Source organism: Mizuhopecten yessoensis, unplaced genomic scaffold (genome assembly GCF_002113885.1).
Source record: "Mizuhopecten yessoensis strain PY_sf001 unplaced genomic scaffold, ASM211388v2 scaffold2329, whole genome shotgun sequence".
In the NCBI taxonomy this organism is placed as follows: domain Eukaryota; kingdom Metazoa; phylum Mollusca; class Bivalvia; order Pectinida; family Pectinidae; genus Mizuhopecten; species Mizuhopecten yessoensis.
In genome coordinates, this window is record NW_018404492.1 from 2670857 (window position 1) to 2687882 (window position 17026).

The window sequence follows — 17026 nt, forward strand, 5'->3', positions numbered from 1 at the left end:
TGTATGCATGGGATGCATGCACCAATTAAAAAAGAATTCAGAACGAATGTCATNCGTTGCTTTGGAGGGAGAAAAAGACGAATGTTAATGATAATTTTGCTGTTGCTTTGGAGGGAGAAAAAGACGTATGTTTATGATAATTTTGCTGTTGCTTTGGAGGGAGAAAAAGATGTATGTTAATGATAATTTTGCTGTTGCTTTGGAGGGAGAAAAAGATGTATGTTTATGATAATTTTGCTGTTGCTTTGGAGGGAGAAAAAGACGTAAGTTTATGATTATTTTGCTGTTGCTTTGGAGGGAGAAAAAGATGTATGTTAATGGTGAAAACTTCCTTGAGTACAGTGTATGCTTCATGCTGAAACTTTTAAGTTTTATGCATGTGACACACAGAATAGATATAGAAATTTCCTCAGATCTAGATAAAAAATAACAAAAATCTTTACAGCAGATTAATGTATAATGTCAACTTATATGTAGAACAGTTATTTTTGCTTTGATTAGTGTGAAGTATTTATACAAGATGTTCACTATGAAATTTGAAGTCCTAGTGATTAAAACTGGAAAAGTCAGCTCATGAAAGTAAGAATTTGCAAAACTTGTTTACTGTTATTAAGTTGTCGATGAAGTACCTAAGAGTGCTGTATTCCTTATATGAAATCCATTACACACACATACTGTGCACAGGTAGAGGATGAACAGCTGATAAACCAAAGCAATATATAACATACCGTACAAGAACCTTTCTAGGTTTTATGTTTCCTGTCCACAGGGGTGGTACATTCGGACTTCTGCGTGTTTACTACACCACAGAACAAATAAATGTTGTCGAGGAGGCCATGCTAGATGGGAGCTCCCTGCTGATGTACTTTGACTCCCCACAAGATGGGGGTCGGATAACCCCCGGGGGTAACATAGAAGTGGCGGACAAGAATGACCCACTGATGGTATGACACAGACCATTCATATGCCTAGCTTTCTCAAGAATACATAATAAAAAATAGAAAACATAGCTGGATAGATGAGCCTTTTGATCAACAGCTGCATCCTTGATATTCCAGGAGTAACGCTCACTTTCGCTCTCTGCACCCNATACAGTGGTTCGTTTATGAACATTTACACAATCGGTTCATCATTTGCACGAGTTAATCAATACATACTGGACAACTAGTACCTCGGACCGAACGGAGCCGGGGGATATAGTTTACGTAATTGAAGTTGTATATNTTCGCTCTCTGCACCCCTGGAATATGTCATAGCAAAATCGAAGACTTGGTGTTTGCCTCCATGTGGATAAGACTAGAAGACTGGTTTGATCCTTTGATGTACATCAAAAGAATTATGAAGTTAGATGTTGCTCCTCTGTAACCTTCAAAGGACTGGTATAAGCCTAGCAATTGGTCAGGATTTTTTTCCTGAGACCAATCAAATGTCTAGCTGCCTGCCTTAAATTTTGCTATGACAAATTCCAGGGTTGCAGAAAGTGTAATTGAGTATAACCCCTGAAGTACCGAGGATGATTCCAGGGTTGCAGAAAGTGTAAGTGAGTATAACCCTGGAGTACCGAGGATGATTCCAGGGTTGCAGTGTGTTNAAATAAGCATTATTTCCTTGGTCTTTATTTATTTCATTCGAAGTAAATATAAGTGTACTATCGACCTGTGTTATTATATCGTTTTGATTACGGAATTAGAGCAACAGTCGTTGCATAGCTATACCGACAACACGGCCAGCAACGACTTAATTTTCGGGGGCCAACAACCAGTTTTCGGGAACAAAGGCACAATCTTATTGAATTGTTATGTTCCTGAAAATTGGTTGTTGTTCCTGAAAACTGGTCCATGTCCCGATAACTTGGATATGGTTTTTAAATTTAAATGGTGCTCCGCTAATTTGGAGAGTGTTTCCGTAATTTGGGCCATGCAAATATGATTTAGATTGTACATCATTAAGTTAGCCACGCATAGATTATTTAGCTGGTACATCATTAAGTTGGGTCATGAATTTATGATTTAGACTGTGTTTTGTAAAATTCAATTCTAATTGAAGTTTACTGGTATAATAAGGTAGATTAAGTCGGAGAATTGATTTTTTCGTCCATAAGTGTTTCTCAGTGGTTCCGAGGATGATTCCAGGGTTGCAGTGTGTAAGGGAGTATAACCCCCGGAGTACCGAGGATGATTCCAGAGTTGCAATGTGTAAGTGAGTATAACCCCCGGAGAACCGAGGATGATTCCAGGGTTGCAGTGTGTAAGTGAGTATAACCCTGGAGTACCGAGGATGATTCCAGGGTTGCAATGTGTAAGTGAGTATAACCCCCGGAGTACCGAGGATGATTCCAGGGTTGCAATGTGTAAGTGAGTATAACCCCCTGGAGTACCGAGGATGATTCCAGGGTTGCAGTGTGTAAGTGAGTATAACCCCCGGAGTACTGAGGATGATTCCAGGGTTGCAGTGTGTAAGTGAGTATAACCCCCAGAGTACCGAGGATGCAACAGCTGTTTTATTGTTCTATTTGTCAAGGGAAGAGATTCAACAAAAATTCATTAGTATGAACAGGGTATATTAAGTAAGATATCCTCTTGTTTTAGGAATGTTTGTCCAGCTGCCTTAAGGTGGATGCTTGTCTCGCATTTGAGGTTAGGGTGGACGGCAACCAGAGTACCTGTGTGTGGTACATCACCCGCGCCGACCAGCCGCTTATAGCAAAGACAGGAGTCAAGTACTACAACAAAAACCAAGTCAAGGTCAGTCATAGCTTCTTAGTCGAGTGGACCACAAGTACTTTATTGATGTTACATTTCTATCTGAAGATAATTTAATACAGAACCACGTTACATATGAAAATCTCATGATTCCATACCAAAACTTTATACTTAGTTGACTCAGGATAGCTGTTGTCAATAGCAAACCTCTTCCATTGATTTTAATAGTTGAGGTCATGTCATATTATTAATTTGTTTTGGATAGCTTCTGTTGAGTGAGGTTATAAAAGAATTATTTGATTATAATGTAGATGCAGGAACTGCTGATGATGAGGGCTACTCCCGGTCAAGACTTTGGAGTTGTGACCAATGGTTATGTCCTTATCAATGACCAAGTAAACGAAGGAGCGATCCCATTGACCATTCTAGCAGACACCCTACCTGAACTTGGAGAAAAGTTCAGGGTCGTATTGACTCGTGTAGAGGTCATATCGGCAGGAGGGTCGGCCAAGTATCCCCCTTCTCTGGGGTCCCTAAACAAGGCAACTGTAAAGATCCTGAAGAATGACAATGCCTATGGAATATTTACAGTGTTCAGTGACAGTCCTGCTGGGTCAAACAGCGGTCACTATCTTCCGGTAGAGGAGAAACCTCAGTATGCTGTGGACCTCATTGTAGAGAGACAGGGTAATACTCTAGGGATGTAGAATAGTATATAAGCTTCCTAAACCAAAGGGCCAAGTGAGGTATTGTGAAAAAGTTTTTCTATGAAAAAATTCTCCTCATGAACCACTGGACAGAATTCTACCAAATTTGGTAGGAAATATTCTTAATAGGTAATTGAGATTTGAGATTCAGAACTAGGAAGGAAAAGTGGCTGGCCTCTGTTTGGGGACAAAAGGGGGGAAAGAGGGGTAAAATTTTGGGCATATACACCTCTTAGACAACAGCAAATGTGCAGCACCCTTAATACATGTTCTCCAAAGTTTGTAAAAGGAAAACAAAATCTGTAATAAACCTGGCCACAAGATTGCTTTGCTTTGCACCATATTGCACATTATTTGCATTTTAAAGCACCCCATTACACTCTGAAGAATGGAATGGCCTATCAGGATGGGTATTTTAATCATATTTGAAGTGGTTTCTATCAAATATTTAAAATAACTGATTGTCTGGATTAAAACACTGTATCAAAAACGATTATATTGAATTACTAAAGACCAACAATTTATTAATTGCATACTACCTGAGCTGGGACATGGAGGTTCATGGTAAAAAGTGAAAATATTTGAAACTGTTATGGATAATATCACCCAATAATTCTGAACTTGAATTTTCATCTTGTAGGAGGAAATGTTGGTGATGTGACTGTGGATTGGTTTATCAACATGACCGCTACCAATGCCCAGTATGGCGTGGATTACAGGGCAGACGGGGCCACCCTACAGTTTGCTGCGGGACAGACTAGGATATGTGAGTTTACATTAAATATTTCCTGTTATGTTAAACATACCACTAAGGCTGGCGTTTGTGCCTACTGCTGGTCATAAATTTAAGGTATCAAAAAACATCTCTAGATGTCGATGAAGAAATATGTTTGTTTACCTTACCCAGAAAACATGTTTGTTAAATAGAAGAAAAAAACCACTGGAAAAATATGTTCTATGCTTACAGTGATAAGTGGCACTTTGTTATATCCAAAAGTATAAACTGACAGACAGACTTAGTGGTTTAATTAAAACCTTGCAAAATTAGTGAAACGAAGAGATAAGAAAGAAAAGAAAAAGAAATATGATGACTAAAACTTCCTATTCCAGTAATTACTCTGACAGTACTTGAGGACACGGCACCAGAACTAAACGAGACATTGACAGTCCAGCTCCGTAATCCACAAGGTGGCGCCGATGTCAGTCCAGANACACATTTGATATTATTCAATACAGTACTTATTGATGTGTAATGCCACGGACTTAGATATAATTAAACATCTTTGTTCAATAATGAAAAGCATTTNTGTCCTTGGATTTGATACAACATCTGTTCTAGCCAAGGAAGGTAGTAGCTTTTATTGGTTGTTATATATGTTTTTGCTCTTGAGACTAAGATTATGCTGTGGTGCATGATCTGTTTTCTGTCTGTCATCTTTCAAATTACTTCTAGAGTACAACAAGACCTATGGTCATTTAATGTGCCTGCTGGTTTTTAGGTTGAAGAATATTCAAATGTTTTCAAATAAATGTCCATGTCATATGTTCATGCTCAGAGGGTTCAGAATTCAAACAACTTCTACGAGGTATAAGGCCATTATATTTGAGCGGTAGCTAATACTCCAGGAAAGAGCTATCAGGTAGGTTTGAGTACATGGACTTGACCGACTTCCAAGGTTACAGATGAAATATCAGACCTTATACATCAATAAAATGAACAAACTAGAAGACAGAGTTGCTAGCACCCTGCACCCCTTTAGGGGTTTATCAGGCAACTTAGAGTGAGTGTATATATATATAGAAAAATCTGATCTAACGACTGACTAGACGGACTAGAAAACAAGCTGCTTTCACCCTTAAAACAGCTAGTTTTGTAGTCGGTCGTTAGATCTTATTCCTATACTTACCGACTTCACATGCACATTAAATCTTCTTTATTAAATGTACACTAGACATTCTCAAACCAGGTGAGAGATACAGACCCTATGAACCTTTAACTTTTGTTCCACCAAGATAAATTTTGTAAATTTCAAAACTCTCCATGTTCACTGATTTCCTCGTAACGCTGTAGTTTTGCAACAATGTTGTCCTAAATGGAAACTTTTCTAATAAAGCAAATTGATAACAAGCTTCACATTTATGATTTAGTGTAAAAAAGGCCTTTTACATTTTAGGTGATTCTATCCCCATCAACGTGACCCGGTCTGTCTCCAGCTACGGTATTGTCCATGTTGACTGGCACATACAGGGTAAAGATGGACTGGACCCAGGCAAGGGGTTCACCGTCCACCAAGGCACATTTACATACCAACAGGTAAACGTTTGATGATCAGTTTAAACACTTCACTGAACTATGATGAGAACTATGATGAGTTGTGTAAATGTTTCCGAGGCTTGTGCCTGCTGTCCCATGCAGGCATGAGCACCATTTAGGTTGAATTGCGTTTAATTCTAATAAGAAAACCTATGCAGCTTTGTTATAACAAATTATATCAGTATATCAATTGTAGACAGATAAAGTCAAAGTTTACTGACATGTATGAAATTTCCTAGGATTTTTTGTGGCCGTTTAAGGCAAGTTCATTTTCTGATTTGACACTTCATTGGGTAAATATTTTATTTGTAACTAACAGGGGGATGTATCTAGAACCATCAACTTAGATGTGATGGCCGACGAGAAGCCAGAAACTAATGAAGAGTACCAGATCTTCCTCACCAATGTCAGGACTGAAGGTATCCTCTTTCTCTGATGTATTTTGAAATTTGAATTATGCTAAATATTTAAACCTTTACCTTTTATTATCAATAAAAATAAAAATAAATCTCATACAGGTATGTTTGTTTAATTAGGGCATATGTAATATTAATCCATCATTAACTGTCAGACGGTTAGTAGGAGAACATCAGGTACATCAGATAGCACTATAAAGTTCGCATCAGATAAGTGCAATCACAAGGAGGCAACTACACCAACATACCCTGTCTCCGGCCAAATGCCATAGAGGCACGCCCTTAAATGACCTTAGCTTTTAATAGGACGTTTAACAAAATAAAACCAAACCAAACCTCTATCAGATGTAATCAGGCAGGGCTAATAACTTACTAAAGTGTAATGTTATTTGTGTGTCAGGTGTTGGGCCGACTGGAGCGGCTAAGATTGACTCCCAGTTTAACGAGGCAGCCATCACTATACAGGGCAGTAACGAGCCCCACGGCGTCATCCAGTTTGCATCCACGTCCCTTAACGTCCGTGTTCAGGAGACCAACCACACCTTGAGTCTGCAGATTGACAGGAAATTTGGAGCAATAGGTATGATTAGTAAAACGTTTACATCATATGACAAAACTTCCATGCTTGGTCTTAATATTTGACTTGTGTGACAGAAAATTTAACATCGATGAACTGAAATCGCATTTAATCCATAATGTGATCATCCTTTAAACAAAGATTAATTCTAATCAATTGTTATCACATTATTAATTCAAGTGCTGCATACCATCAGGACGGGCACACTGTTTTAGAACTTATTGAAAAATGTTAATTTGAACTGTCAATATCTAATGGCATAGGCTGTTTTCAAAATGAAAACATTTGCATTGATAACTTATGACTTGCATTTTAAAATGTCAAATGAGGATTTGTGGTATTTGTAACCAAAGTCTAACTTAAATTGTGATGAAAAATTGCAAAAAAATGTTGCCGAGCAATTGTTCATTTGTGGGAGAAGGGAGGTAACCCAATTTTAGAAACATATTTTTTGACCAATTTTGTTGTGGGCTGATAATAATCAGATCTTTAACAAATATTTGCTTTTATTTCAAACCAACAGGAATTGTACGAGTGTCATACGAGATTACGGAAGGATCGGTGAGCCCCACCACTGCAGAGCTAGTCGAAGCCACCGTCAACGAGGACTTCGTTCCCATCAAGGGATATGTAGATATCGCCGATGGGGCTTCAGATGCAGCAATAAAAGTGCAGATCAAGGATGATGATATACCTGAGGTTGACGAGGTTTTCAAGGTGTCCCTGACAGGTGTAGCTCTTATGGACACGGATAACATCGCCATCCGTCCCAAGCTCGGTAATAAACTTATAGCAAATGGTATTTCTTTATGATTTAACTTATATTTTGTCTGTTCAGAACAAAGAGTTCAGGTCATTTTGAATTGGGGGGAAAGGAAGTTGTCCATTGTGTTGTAAATTCAAATCAATTTTTATTTAATATTGTTATTATGTGAAATGTTTTGATACTGTTTGTTTCATTTATTTTGCCAACAATTAACTACTTGCCAGATTTGTCAAAGTATTTTAGGTTAAACTCCCTTGTTAAAGCTTAAAATATTCCAGCCAGTATTTTTCATGATGAACACAACTTGATTTTCATTTTTAATGCACAACCAACCAGACGTAGGAAAAATTGATTAATCCCAACATTGATTTAATCTGCAAATCTAGTATTTCAGAAACTATTATTTGAAATAGTATGTTTCTTTTTGCTGCATATTGCCACTGTGAAGACTCCTGTGCAAACTGTGGTATAACTATAGCCCAGACATTGGTTTATTTTGATAATGTGATAAGTACCAATGTGGCAACGCTTCAGGATATCAGGGCTAATTAAGATATTTTGTTTTTGAAGCTGGTCTTGGAACTGTGGCACAGGTGATCATTGATGCCAATGATGGCACCAAAGGCATCATCAAGTTCTCAGCGGACTCCCTAGAGTATGTATAGTTTTCCTTGTGATAAAAACAGTGTTTCATTTGTAAAACTCCAACAGATAAGTAAGTGGGACATATTGCTGTATAGCCCAAAGTATCCTAGTGTTATTCTATCACAATTTTATGTTTATAAACCATTTAGCTGATATAAACTTTGATGGTTTGGGTTAATTTCCTGGTTACCCAGAAGTGTGCATTTGATGGTTTAGTCAATATATTAATTTCTTGTATTAAAAACGAACTTTGCATTGTAAAATACAAATTTTATATGACGATCATCGAATATCTTTGTCATATAAAGATTTAAATGATTTTGGTTTTGATTTGTTTTTGTTGTAGTGTAACTGTCGATGAAATAACGAAAAATATTTCGCTGACTGTGTTCCGAGACAAGGGGACATTTGGGGACGTGTCAGTGTTTTATTATGCTCAGAGTATTGTAGAGGGCACCACCCAGGGGACTGACTACAGAATCGTCCCAAAGGTAGGCACTGATAATAAAGATGTGTTGGATGTATATTCTCTTATTCAGAAATATATTATGGCATCAGGGTAACCAAACCTAAATATTTTCACCAAACCTTTTTTGGAATGTGTTACTTTTGCATGTGGATGATATATTTCATTGTGCTGGTAAATTCACTCATATCACAACAATTTGGTTTACGAAATTTTGGTCATTTATGTTCAAAAGAAAAGGTCAATTTCTAGAAAAGATTTGCTTGATACAACTTTGAACTCATAAACTGAACATTGTTATGTTGCCAAAGTTTATCTCAGTCTTGTTAATTCTATAAATCAAAAAAATAAAAATATGGTGCAATTTTCAAATCAGTAACTTTTGAAGGATAATGAAATAGTGTACTGTAGAAATGCTTTAAATTCAGTCATTGATTTTGCAGTGATGGGAAATTCTGAAAATAACTGACAATACCATCAAGAAAAGTTTTATAATTCATATATAGTACAGTCGTTAAATTTACATTTGATTTTATAGCAGGCCTTTAAACACACTGTATGTTGTCCTGTTTCACCGTGTACTATTTTATACTCACATAGATTGTAACAGAAACGCCACATTTGGCCCAGGTAACCGTGATCCCTGTGGTAAAGGTGGTTACAACTCCTATAGTAACCTAAGCTAGTGGTATAGATGGCTATGACCCTTGAGTTACAGCCTCTGTAGTTACCTTGGGTCTGTAGTAACCTTGGTTACAGCCTCTGTAGTAACCATAGTTGCGGCCTCTGTAGTTACCTTGGGTCTGTACTAACCTTGGTTACAGCCTCTGTGGTAACCATAATTGCGGCCTCTGTACTTACCTTGGGTCTGTAGTAACCTTGGTTTCAGCCTCTGTAGTAACCATAGTTGCGGCCTCTGTAGTTACCTTGGGTCTGTAGTAACCTTAGTTACAGCCTCTGTAGTTACCTTGGGTCTGTAGTAACCTTGGTTACAGCCTCTGTGGTAACCATAGTTGCGGCCTCTGTACTTACCTTGGGTCTGTAGTAACCCTGGTTACAGCCACTGTAGTTACCTTGGGTCTGTAGTAACCTTGGTTACAGCCTCTGTGGTAACCATAATTGCGGCCTCTGTATGTACTTACCTTGGGTCTGCAGTAACCTTGGTTACGACCTCTGTAGTAATGGTGGTTTGGGGTTGTAGATGCATGTTGGATCTTTTGTTGTTTCACAAACTTTATTTTTATTTGAATCCAGGATATATGTATCGGTGAAGGAAACACTACTTCAGGTAGGACTTCATGGTGTGACATTTGTAGTCAGAAATATCATCAGTTGTAATTTTTCCGACTCATATTGAATTATTAAATTCAATATTTCAAGTTTATTGGAAAAGCCACATACAGCGAATGAAGATTAAAGCTATGAATGTGTTCGTTGATATAGTCAACCTCCTCTGAAGACCAAGAAAAATAATGAATTTAAAAAAAAGTTCTTTACTCAACATTTCGACACTATTATAATGTAAAGATAAATTGTTATGTGAAATCATTGACACAATTGCTCTGGCGATACAGGGATGGTGGCAATTCTGACTATCTTTTTATTCTCATCTGAATGACTGTATTAAGTAGTAATTTCATCTCTGTTTCTTTTGCAATTTCTTATTTTCATCAAAATGAAACTTCCTTTGCTGCTTTATTAAAAATATATTTCATTAATTTTTTTATATTTAAGAAGGTTTGTCTCGCTAAACAAATATGATTTATTAAGATTGTACAGACAACATAAGACAATTTCAAAAATGTTTAGTTAAAAATGACCTTATCAAATATGTAATTTGTACCATTCAAAGTGCTATTCTTGACTTTTGAAAACTGAGCTTCAGGTGCTAAGAAATCGATTATAGCTAACTTCATGCTTTAAAAAGGTAATTTGAGATATACTTATTTGATGTAAGTTTGTCGCAAGACTTTTGTAACTGATTCATCTTTTAATAAAAGTTAACCAGGATTCACAATAATAGTATCATATGGTTAGAGAAGAAAACATTACGGTAGATCTGACCGTCAGTGTGTGTTCTGTACAGGAGCTGTTCTTCGCCAACGGGGAGTCTAACAAGATGATCATCATAGAGATACTCAACGATGACATACCAGAACCTGACGAGGTGTTTGAGGTGATATTGTCTAACCCGACCAACGGTCTACAGATGGGCAACCAGAGTAGAGGTAATATAATTAGCTGTAAAATGAAGTATGAATTAATTTCTTTGAGATATGTACACAATGTCATATAATTAAGATGATGTCCTAATATTGTAGAAGGGCTATCATACAGTACTAGTTTCACTGCTAATAATTATTGGATAAAAATAGGCAATATAAAATGTATATTTTGCATTTACCAAAAACTTACAAGAACCACAGATGTATTTATTGTTATGTCCTCGTAAAGTCTTACATTGACCGATGATGGGGAAATCAGTGAATGTATATACAAAGAATACCTTATGTCCCAAGGCAGTGATTTCTCAGTAAGAATTATTGTGTTGATANTTTTTTTTTTTTTGGGGGGGGGGGGGGGGGGGGGATTTAGATTAAATAAATACATGTTTTGTTGTTCTTCCACTTTAAAAAACCATTTCATACCTAAATGCCTATTTTTTCAATCAATGTACTTGTTTCTGAATCTTGTAATTTTAACATTTTTAAATAAAATTAATGTATGCATTAACTATTTTTCATATCTCACCAGATGATAAATTTGGGTAAAAGGTTCATTAAAAAATCTTAATTTGTCACTATAGCCACTGTGACGATCTTGGGCAATGACGGTTCCAGTGGAATCGTGTCGTTTGACACAGACGCCAGTATGACGATTGAAGAGGCAGGGGGAGTTAACCCTTCTGTCAGCGTCGCCAGACTCAAGGTTGTCAGAGGGCCGGGTGTGTATGGTGTGGTCAATGTGCCGTTTGAAATCATACCTGAGTTTTCTGATAACAGCAACGACTTATCTCCTGTGAAGGGGTATGCCACGTTTCAAGACAAACAGGTACATACACTTATTTCATATTTTTACTTTCTTGTGTAATTATCCGCTATAAATGGTTATTATACATTGTATGGTTTATATGTACAGTATTGTCGTGGATTCGGTGTGTGTTATTCACACACCGTCACAACAAGTAGTTGTAAATGCTCTCGGCTCCTGAAATCAAAGACAAGGTGGAGGAAAATCACTCACGTGTTGTTCGTTCGGGTTCAAGATGTATAAGAGACCACGCCGAGATGTCACATCCAGGTTGTCGGCGCGGTTACCGGTCTAAGGGAGATAATTCTAACCAAAATTCACCACACTCTTCCCCGTTTTATGAAGGCCCCCTCTTGGGGTTGGAAGCTGCTGAGCAGGAATCATGAGGTGGTCTTTCTTGAAGTAGCAGATGCTGGAGATGATTGTTCTTTTGTGGATTTGGACAAGGTCGGGTCACCCCTTAAGCATAGGGGACCCTTAGCAGGAACACAGTTTCACCGTGCCCAGAAGGGGAAGTTCGGGCCCATACTTCATAGATCTAATTCTGTTGATGGGCTTAACTTTAAAGTGCCCTCCTCCAAGGTACAGGACCATTAAAGATATAAACTTTGTGGTTGGCATAGGCATACTGTGCCCTTGCCAGGTACTCAGACATGTAAACGTATTGGAATATGTCTGATGGTGTCAAAAGTGGAAGAATGCCCTCCACTTGTATACTGACTGTGACAGAGAGCTGATAACACAATCCTACCCCTGAGCAGATAACCGCTAAAGGGGCCGATCCCTCACAGTTTCCGGAGACGGTTGAGCAGAAAACCACTTTGTCTCTAAAGGCCCGGAGGCTGCCTGAGAGGCAGAGAACCGTCTCTTTCTGAACCTCCGTATTGATAGCTGACTTAAATAAAGCTTTTGATTAAAAGCTGTCTCCCAGCTGAACGATGTGATCCCATTTACCTGGGTCACAAAAATACTAAGGGATTTTTACTGTCCTTGCTCTTATTACTAAACCTAAGAACACAGCAGTGCCGTGTAATTTATCAACTATGAAAGTATTGCCTAGTCACCCCCACACCAGTCTAGTCAACTTTTGGGGTGCTCTAGTATACCAAGCTGTGCCGGTGAGTACCCCACTTGAGTGGGTTACAGCGCTATCGCTATCAGATTGCTCCGCGACAGTTGAGCGACCGTGGCCAGGCTTCTGTAATGGCAGCCCCGTCCTTGGTAGGGTTTCCCGCCATAGCCTCGAACAGTTCCCTGGCCCCTGCGAACGCGTTCTTTCGCATTTGATAAACAGTATTCAACTACCAGCGGCTCAGAAGATACAACGATTTCGACATGTATTTTAAGTCTCTTTTTCCAGTTTGATTCCGGTAGACGGGATAAGAAACGGTCATAGTTACCGATTACACCATCATTGACGAAATGGATCTGGAGGACACGCACTGTGTTTCCATACTTGTTCTGTTGTCCTCCCTGGGCTAACAAAACCACCGCATGTAACTCCTGGTCGTCCATTTCTCCCTTGACATTATCTGATGACGTCACATTTGGTTTGAAACATTTGATGATGGAGGGAACACAAGTTTCCGTTACCTCTTCCCCGTCAAATGGAAATGAGGCAGATTTTGGTGTTACCGCCTCATCTCCTTCAATTTTGAGCCCCATTGTTTGTGGTACATGTATATGTTTATTTTGTTGAGGACCAGGAGTATGGGCCTTGTATGTCAGTGGTACCATACTGTCCACGTCCTCCTCAAACCGTTCACAGTTAGCTCCCGCGGGGTGACTGTTCAGTGGCTCTTCCGAGACCATCACTGGCCTCTGGTTCTCTCTGGGAACTTCATCAATCTCATTATAGACAGGAGCTTCCCTGGGAAGTTGAGGGATGGCCTCTATTGGCTCTGTAACCCTGTTGTCCCCGTAGGTACTCTGGCCTTTCCCAGGAACCATGTCTGCTGTATAACAGCTCCGGGCTTCTCTGTGGAGATGGGATATCACTTCTATATGTTCTTTCTCTCCAAATTTCTGTCCTTCTGTCATTATGACGGACTTGGCAGTGTTATTCATCACTCTCATTATGGGTTGTTGGGTACCGGGAGGCACTACCGAACCGGCAATCATGACTCCCCCGGGATGTTGTATGGGTCGAATCGTGGCCGTACTCCCATAAGGTCGAGCCCAGTCCACCGGACAGTGTCCTGTAGTGTTTGGCGATATGGTTACATTTTGGGCCACCTTGACAGTGGACGATGTCCTCTGCTCCTCTAACCTCGGTGTAATAGGTATTGCCTGATTACCAATGAACAGGACGCCCGCATCTAGGTCGATGACACAGTTGTTCCGAGACAGGAAATCCACCCCCAGCAACATGTCGTCCATAATGGGGGCCTCACATACGGTCCAGGGTACCTCAGTGTTCCCTATTCCGATATTTAGGTCTTTTATTTCCCACACTATCTCCACATTGCCAGTAAAACCCCGGAGCCTCACTCGTTTTCCAAGCACCAGTGGTCCCTCAAGCTTGTCTACCAGCTCCTGCTTAATCAGTGTCATATTTGCTGCTGTATCCACGACAGCTTGAATAGAAGTTCCATTCAAAGTGAGTGGTATGGTGATGCTACTGCCATCTGAGACCGCCAGCTTCACCTCCCTCAAAGGTTGGACCTCCTTTCTAGGCGTGGGTGATGGAGACCTTGATCTCTCTGCCTGGTTATTCCGTCCTTTGTCGTTACCCCAACTTGCGGGACCGTTGCTCCCTCTATATGGTTCCGGGGACGCAGATGGAGATCTTTGACGGTACGCCTGGGTATTCCGTCCTCGGTCGTTACCCCAACTGGCGGGGCTGTTGTTGCCTCTCCCTGGTTCCCATGGGCCCCTGCCTGGTTGATTTTGACCTCGGCCTTGTGACCCTGTGCCAGGTGAGTCCCCCTGATATCTGGGTGACCAGTTACGGTTCCGCGAAGGACCTTGTTCAGCGTATGGTGACCTGTCGCGGGGTCTACCGTCGTACCTATTACGTCCGTTGTCCTGGGGTGGACGAGGGTACTGGGGCCTATCGCGATAATCTGATGAGGGATAAGGGACCGGTGTCCTATCACGATAATCCGGAGATCGGTTTCCCCCATAGTTTTGAGGGAACCCTCGGTCGCGTTCCGGAGATCGGTAGTCACCCCAAGGTGGAGGAGAAGACGGACGGGCAGATACGCCGCCCGCACTAAGCCGGGCCAGGTATTTCTTTAGCTCCTGTAGCTCATCTTTTGAGAACTGTACAGGGGCTTCCTCTACTTTATCATCCCCCGACTTAGTGCCCTCCGCAAACTCTACCTGCCTACTAGGGTAGTGCGGCGCGCGAGAACCAAACAAAGCACGCTGATTGGCCACGGAGGCCTTTATGTATTTCAGAGCTTTGTGAACCGTCTTGGGATTCTTCTCCATGGCTCTCTGTGCTGCCATCTTCTCGCGACAGCCTTTGAGGAATGCCTCCGTAGCGATCTGGTTCCTGGTGGTGGTGTCTGCGTGAGCAAAGCCATCCCCCGTAATGGTTTGAATCCGCTGAGCAAATTCTGCCAAACTCTCACTCTCCTCTTGTCTAGTGAAGTTTAGCTCCCTGCGGGCCACTACTGGAACGTCCTTGTCGCTAAACCGTTCCTTCATCTTTTTCTTGAGTTTTGCGAACCCAAGAGTTCGTGGGAGCTTATCTGCGTACTCCAACGCATCACCCACCAGACAATCGAAAAACCGTTGTTTGGTCTTACGGTCCGACCATCTACTGTCTTCTATTATCCTGGTGAATTTAAGAGCGAATGGCTCCCAGCGCTCTTTACCCGAGTAAGTGGGCATCTTATGTCGCTGAGGACTCCTACTCCTTTGACGATGCCTCTGGTAGTCGTCGGAGGAGTCCCCTGAATCTGTATTGCTGTCCCCCTCTCCCTCACTGGAGAAATCGGGGTCCGATTCGTCGCTCTCTGACGAATCATCACGTCTGCGCCTTGTAGGCGCACGGCGCGTGCCTTGTGGTTGGCGCACATGTCGCTCACCGAGGACGCGATGCGTGCGCCTTGCAGGACGTTCGTTGTCCAACCTGTCGCGGGTCCGTCTATTTCTATTCTCCTCGCGGGTAGCACGCGCCGATGTGGTTACGCCACAATTTGTGCTGGTTATGGGCACCCTCGCGTAAGCACCGGCAACGGCCGAAGGCAGACCATGAGCAGGAATAGTATGTTGTTCTATCTTAACCTGATTTTGCCCTAACTGAGTGTCTATGTGCCCCAACAGGGGATAGTTACTTATCCCGCAATTGGTGTATGGCAGCCTATTGCCTGGGGGTATGTTACCCCCCCTATGCTGAAAAGCTGGCTGTGAAGGGTCATATCCCCCAGGATAATTCCCCCCTCCCTGCTTGCGAGGCGTCAAACTAGGCTTGACATCTTCCAACAGGAAGTCAGCCCCCTTTTCATTGTCTGATGATAGGCATGACAAGGGCAGACTCATTTCCCCTTCAACTTTTGGGGCCGATTCCAGCTTAAACCCCCACTTAGAAGCAATGGGTGCAATGGGTGCATTGGCACCTCCAGCTGTCCATGTTGATACATGGGCACCCTGATCTTGACCCCTTACATACCTTCCATCCTTCGGGATAGCTTGTAAAATAGGGTCAAACTCTGACTCCTTCTGTTTAGGAATCATTGTCTGCGAGTTCGAGTATGGTGGCACGGAGGTTGAGGTAGCATGAGTGGTACCCCTATCCCCCCAGGGTGACCAGCTATTTATTTGTGGCCTCTGGCTGACATACTGACCACCACTAGGTGTAGTCAGTAGCATAGTGCCGGGAGTAGAGCTCTTTTTCGGAGGCGAGGCAGCACGAGCCGCCAGACTCTCTGATTTTCTAAGAGCCTCCGTCTCCAATGTTACCATTAACTCCCTGAATTGGACCCGCAGTTCCTTAACTTCCTGCTTTATGTCCATAACCTCGTCCTCCTGTCTGTCTAGCCTATCTGCCCGTGATGAGGTCGACCGGGTTGGTGATTGCGCCTCTACAGGGGCAGTGACCATTATGCCCGTGATGACCCCATCACTTAGCCATTTCTGCCACTTCTCAATGCCCACTCTGGAAACAGTCACCAGTTTCTGCAGAGTGAGCCCCTCATCATCTCTTATACTCAAGATTTTCTGTGCCGTCGCGGGGCCTAAACCCTCCAACGTGCACAGCTCATCTTCTGTAGCTGTCCGTATATTTATGACAGCCATGACAAAATATAAAGTTCCAAGAAAGAAATAAGTCAACACACTTAATTAAACAATTACACAATTATGTACAGGGACTTATATCAACAGTGCTATAGTAGACACGTGCCACCGTCCCGTACAAAATTCCAACGATTACAACTACGATTTACAGTTTAC

The 17026-nt window shown here is 41.3% G+C and overlaps 2 protein-coding genes across 2 annotated transcripts in view; both read left to right on the forward strand.

Annotated features, from left to right (window-relative positions):
* LOC110445720 (G-protein coupled receptor 98-like) overlaps positions 1 to 5735 on the forward strand; it is a 68779-nt gene extending 63044 nt beyond the window's left edge. The window contains exons 41-46 of the mRNA XM_021490499.1: positions 770 to 944; positions 2589 to 2744; positions 3014 to 3389; positions 4050 to 4175; positions 4520 to 4612; positions 5584 to 5735. Of these exons, the coding sequence (XP_021346174.1) occupies positions 770 to 944; positions 2589 to 2744; positions 3014 to 3389; positions 4050 to 4175; positions 4520 to 4612; positions 5584 to 5735 (1078 nt within the window). The remainder of the gene's footprint in view (positions 1 to 769; positions 945 to 2588; positions 2745 to 3013; positions 3390 to 4049; positions 4176 to 4519; positions 4613 to 5583) is intronic.
* The window catches only part of LOC110445605 (G-protein coupled receptor 98-like), a 106547-nt gene continuing 94247 nt past the window's right edge, over positions 4727 to 17026 (forward strand). Inside the window, exons 1-10 of the mRNA XM_021490289.1 lie at positions 4727 to 4757; positions 5584 to 5723; positions 6043 to 6142; positions 6540 to 6719; positions 7240 to 7494; positions 8053 to 8137; positions 8474 to 8618; positions 9194 to 9223; positions 10680 to 10821; positions 11400 to 11644. Of these exons, the coding sequence (XP_021345964.1) occupies positions 6076 to 6142; positions 6540 to 6719; positions 7240 to 7494; positions 8053 to 8137; positions 8474 to 8618; positions 9194 to 9223; positions 10680 to 10821; positions 11400 to 11644 (1149 nt within the window). The 5' untranslated portion in view covers positions 4727 to 4757; positions 5584 to 5723; positions 6043 to 6075. The remainder of the gene's footprint in view (positions 4758 to 5583; positions 5724 to 6042; positions 6143 to 6539; positions 6720 to 7239; positions 7495 to 8052; positions 8138 to 8473; positions 8619 to 9193; positions 9224 to 10679; positions 10822 to 11399; positions 11645 to 17026) is intronic.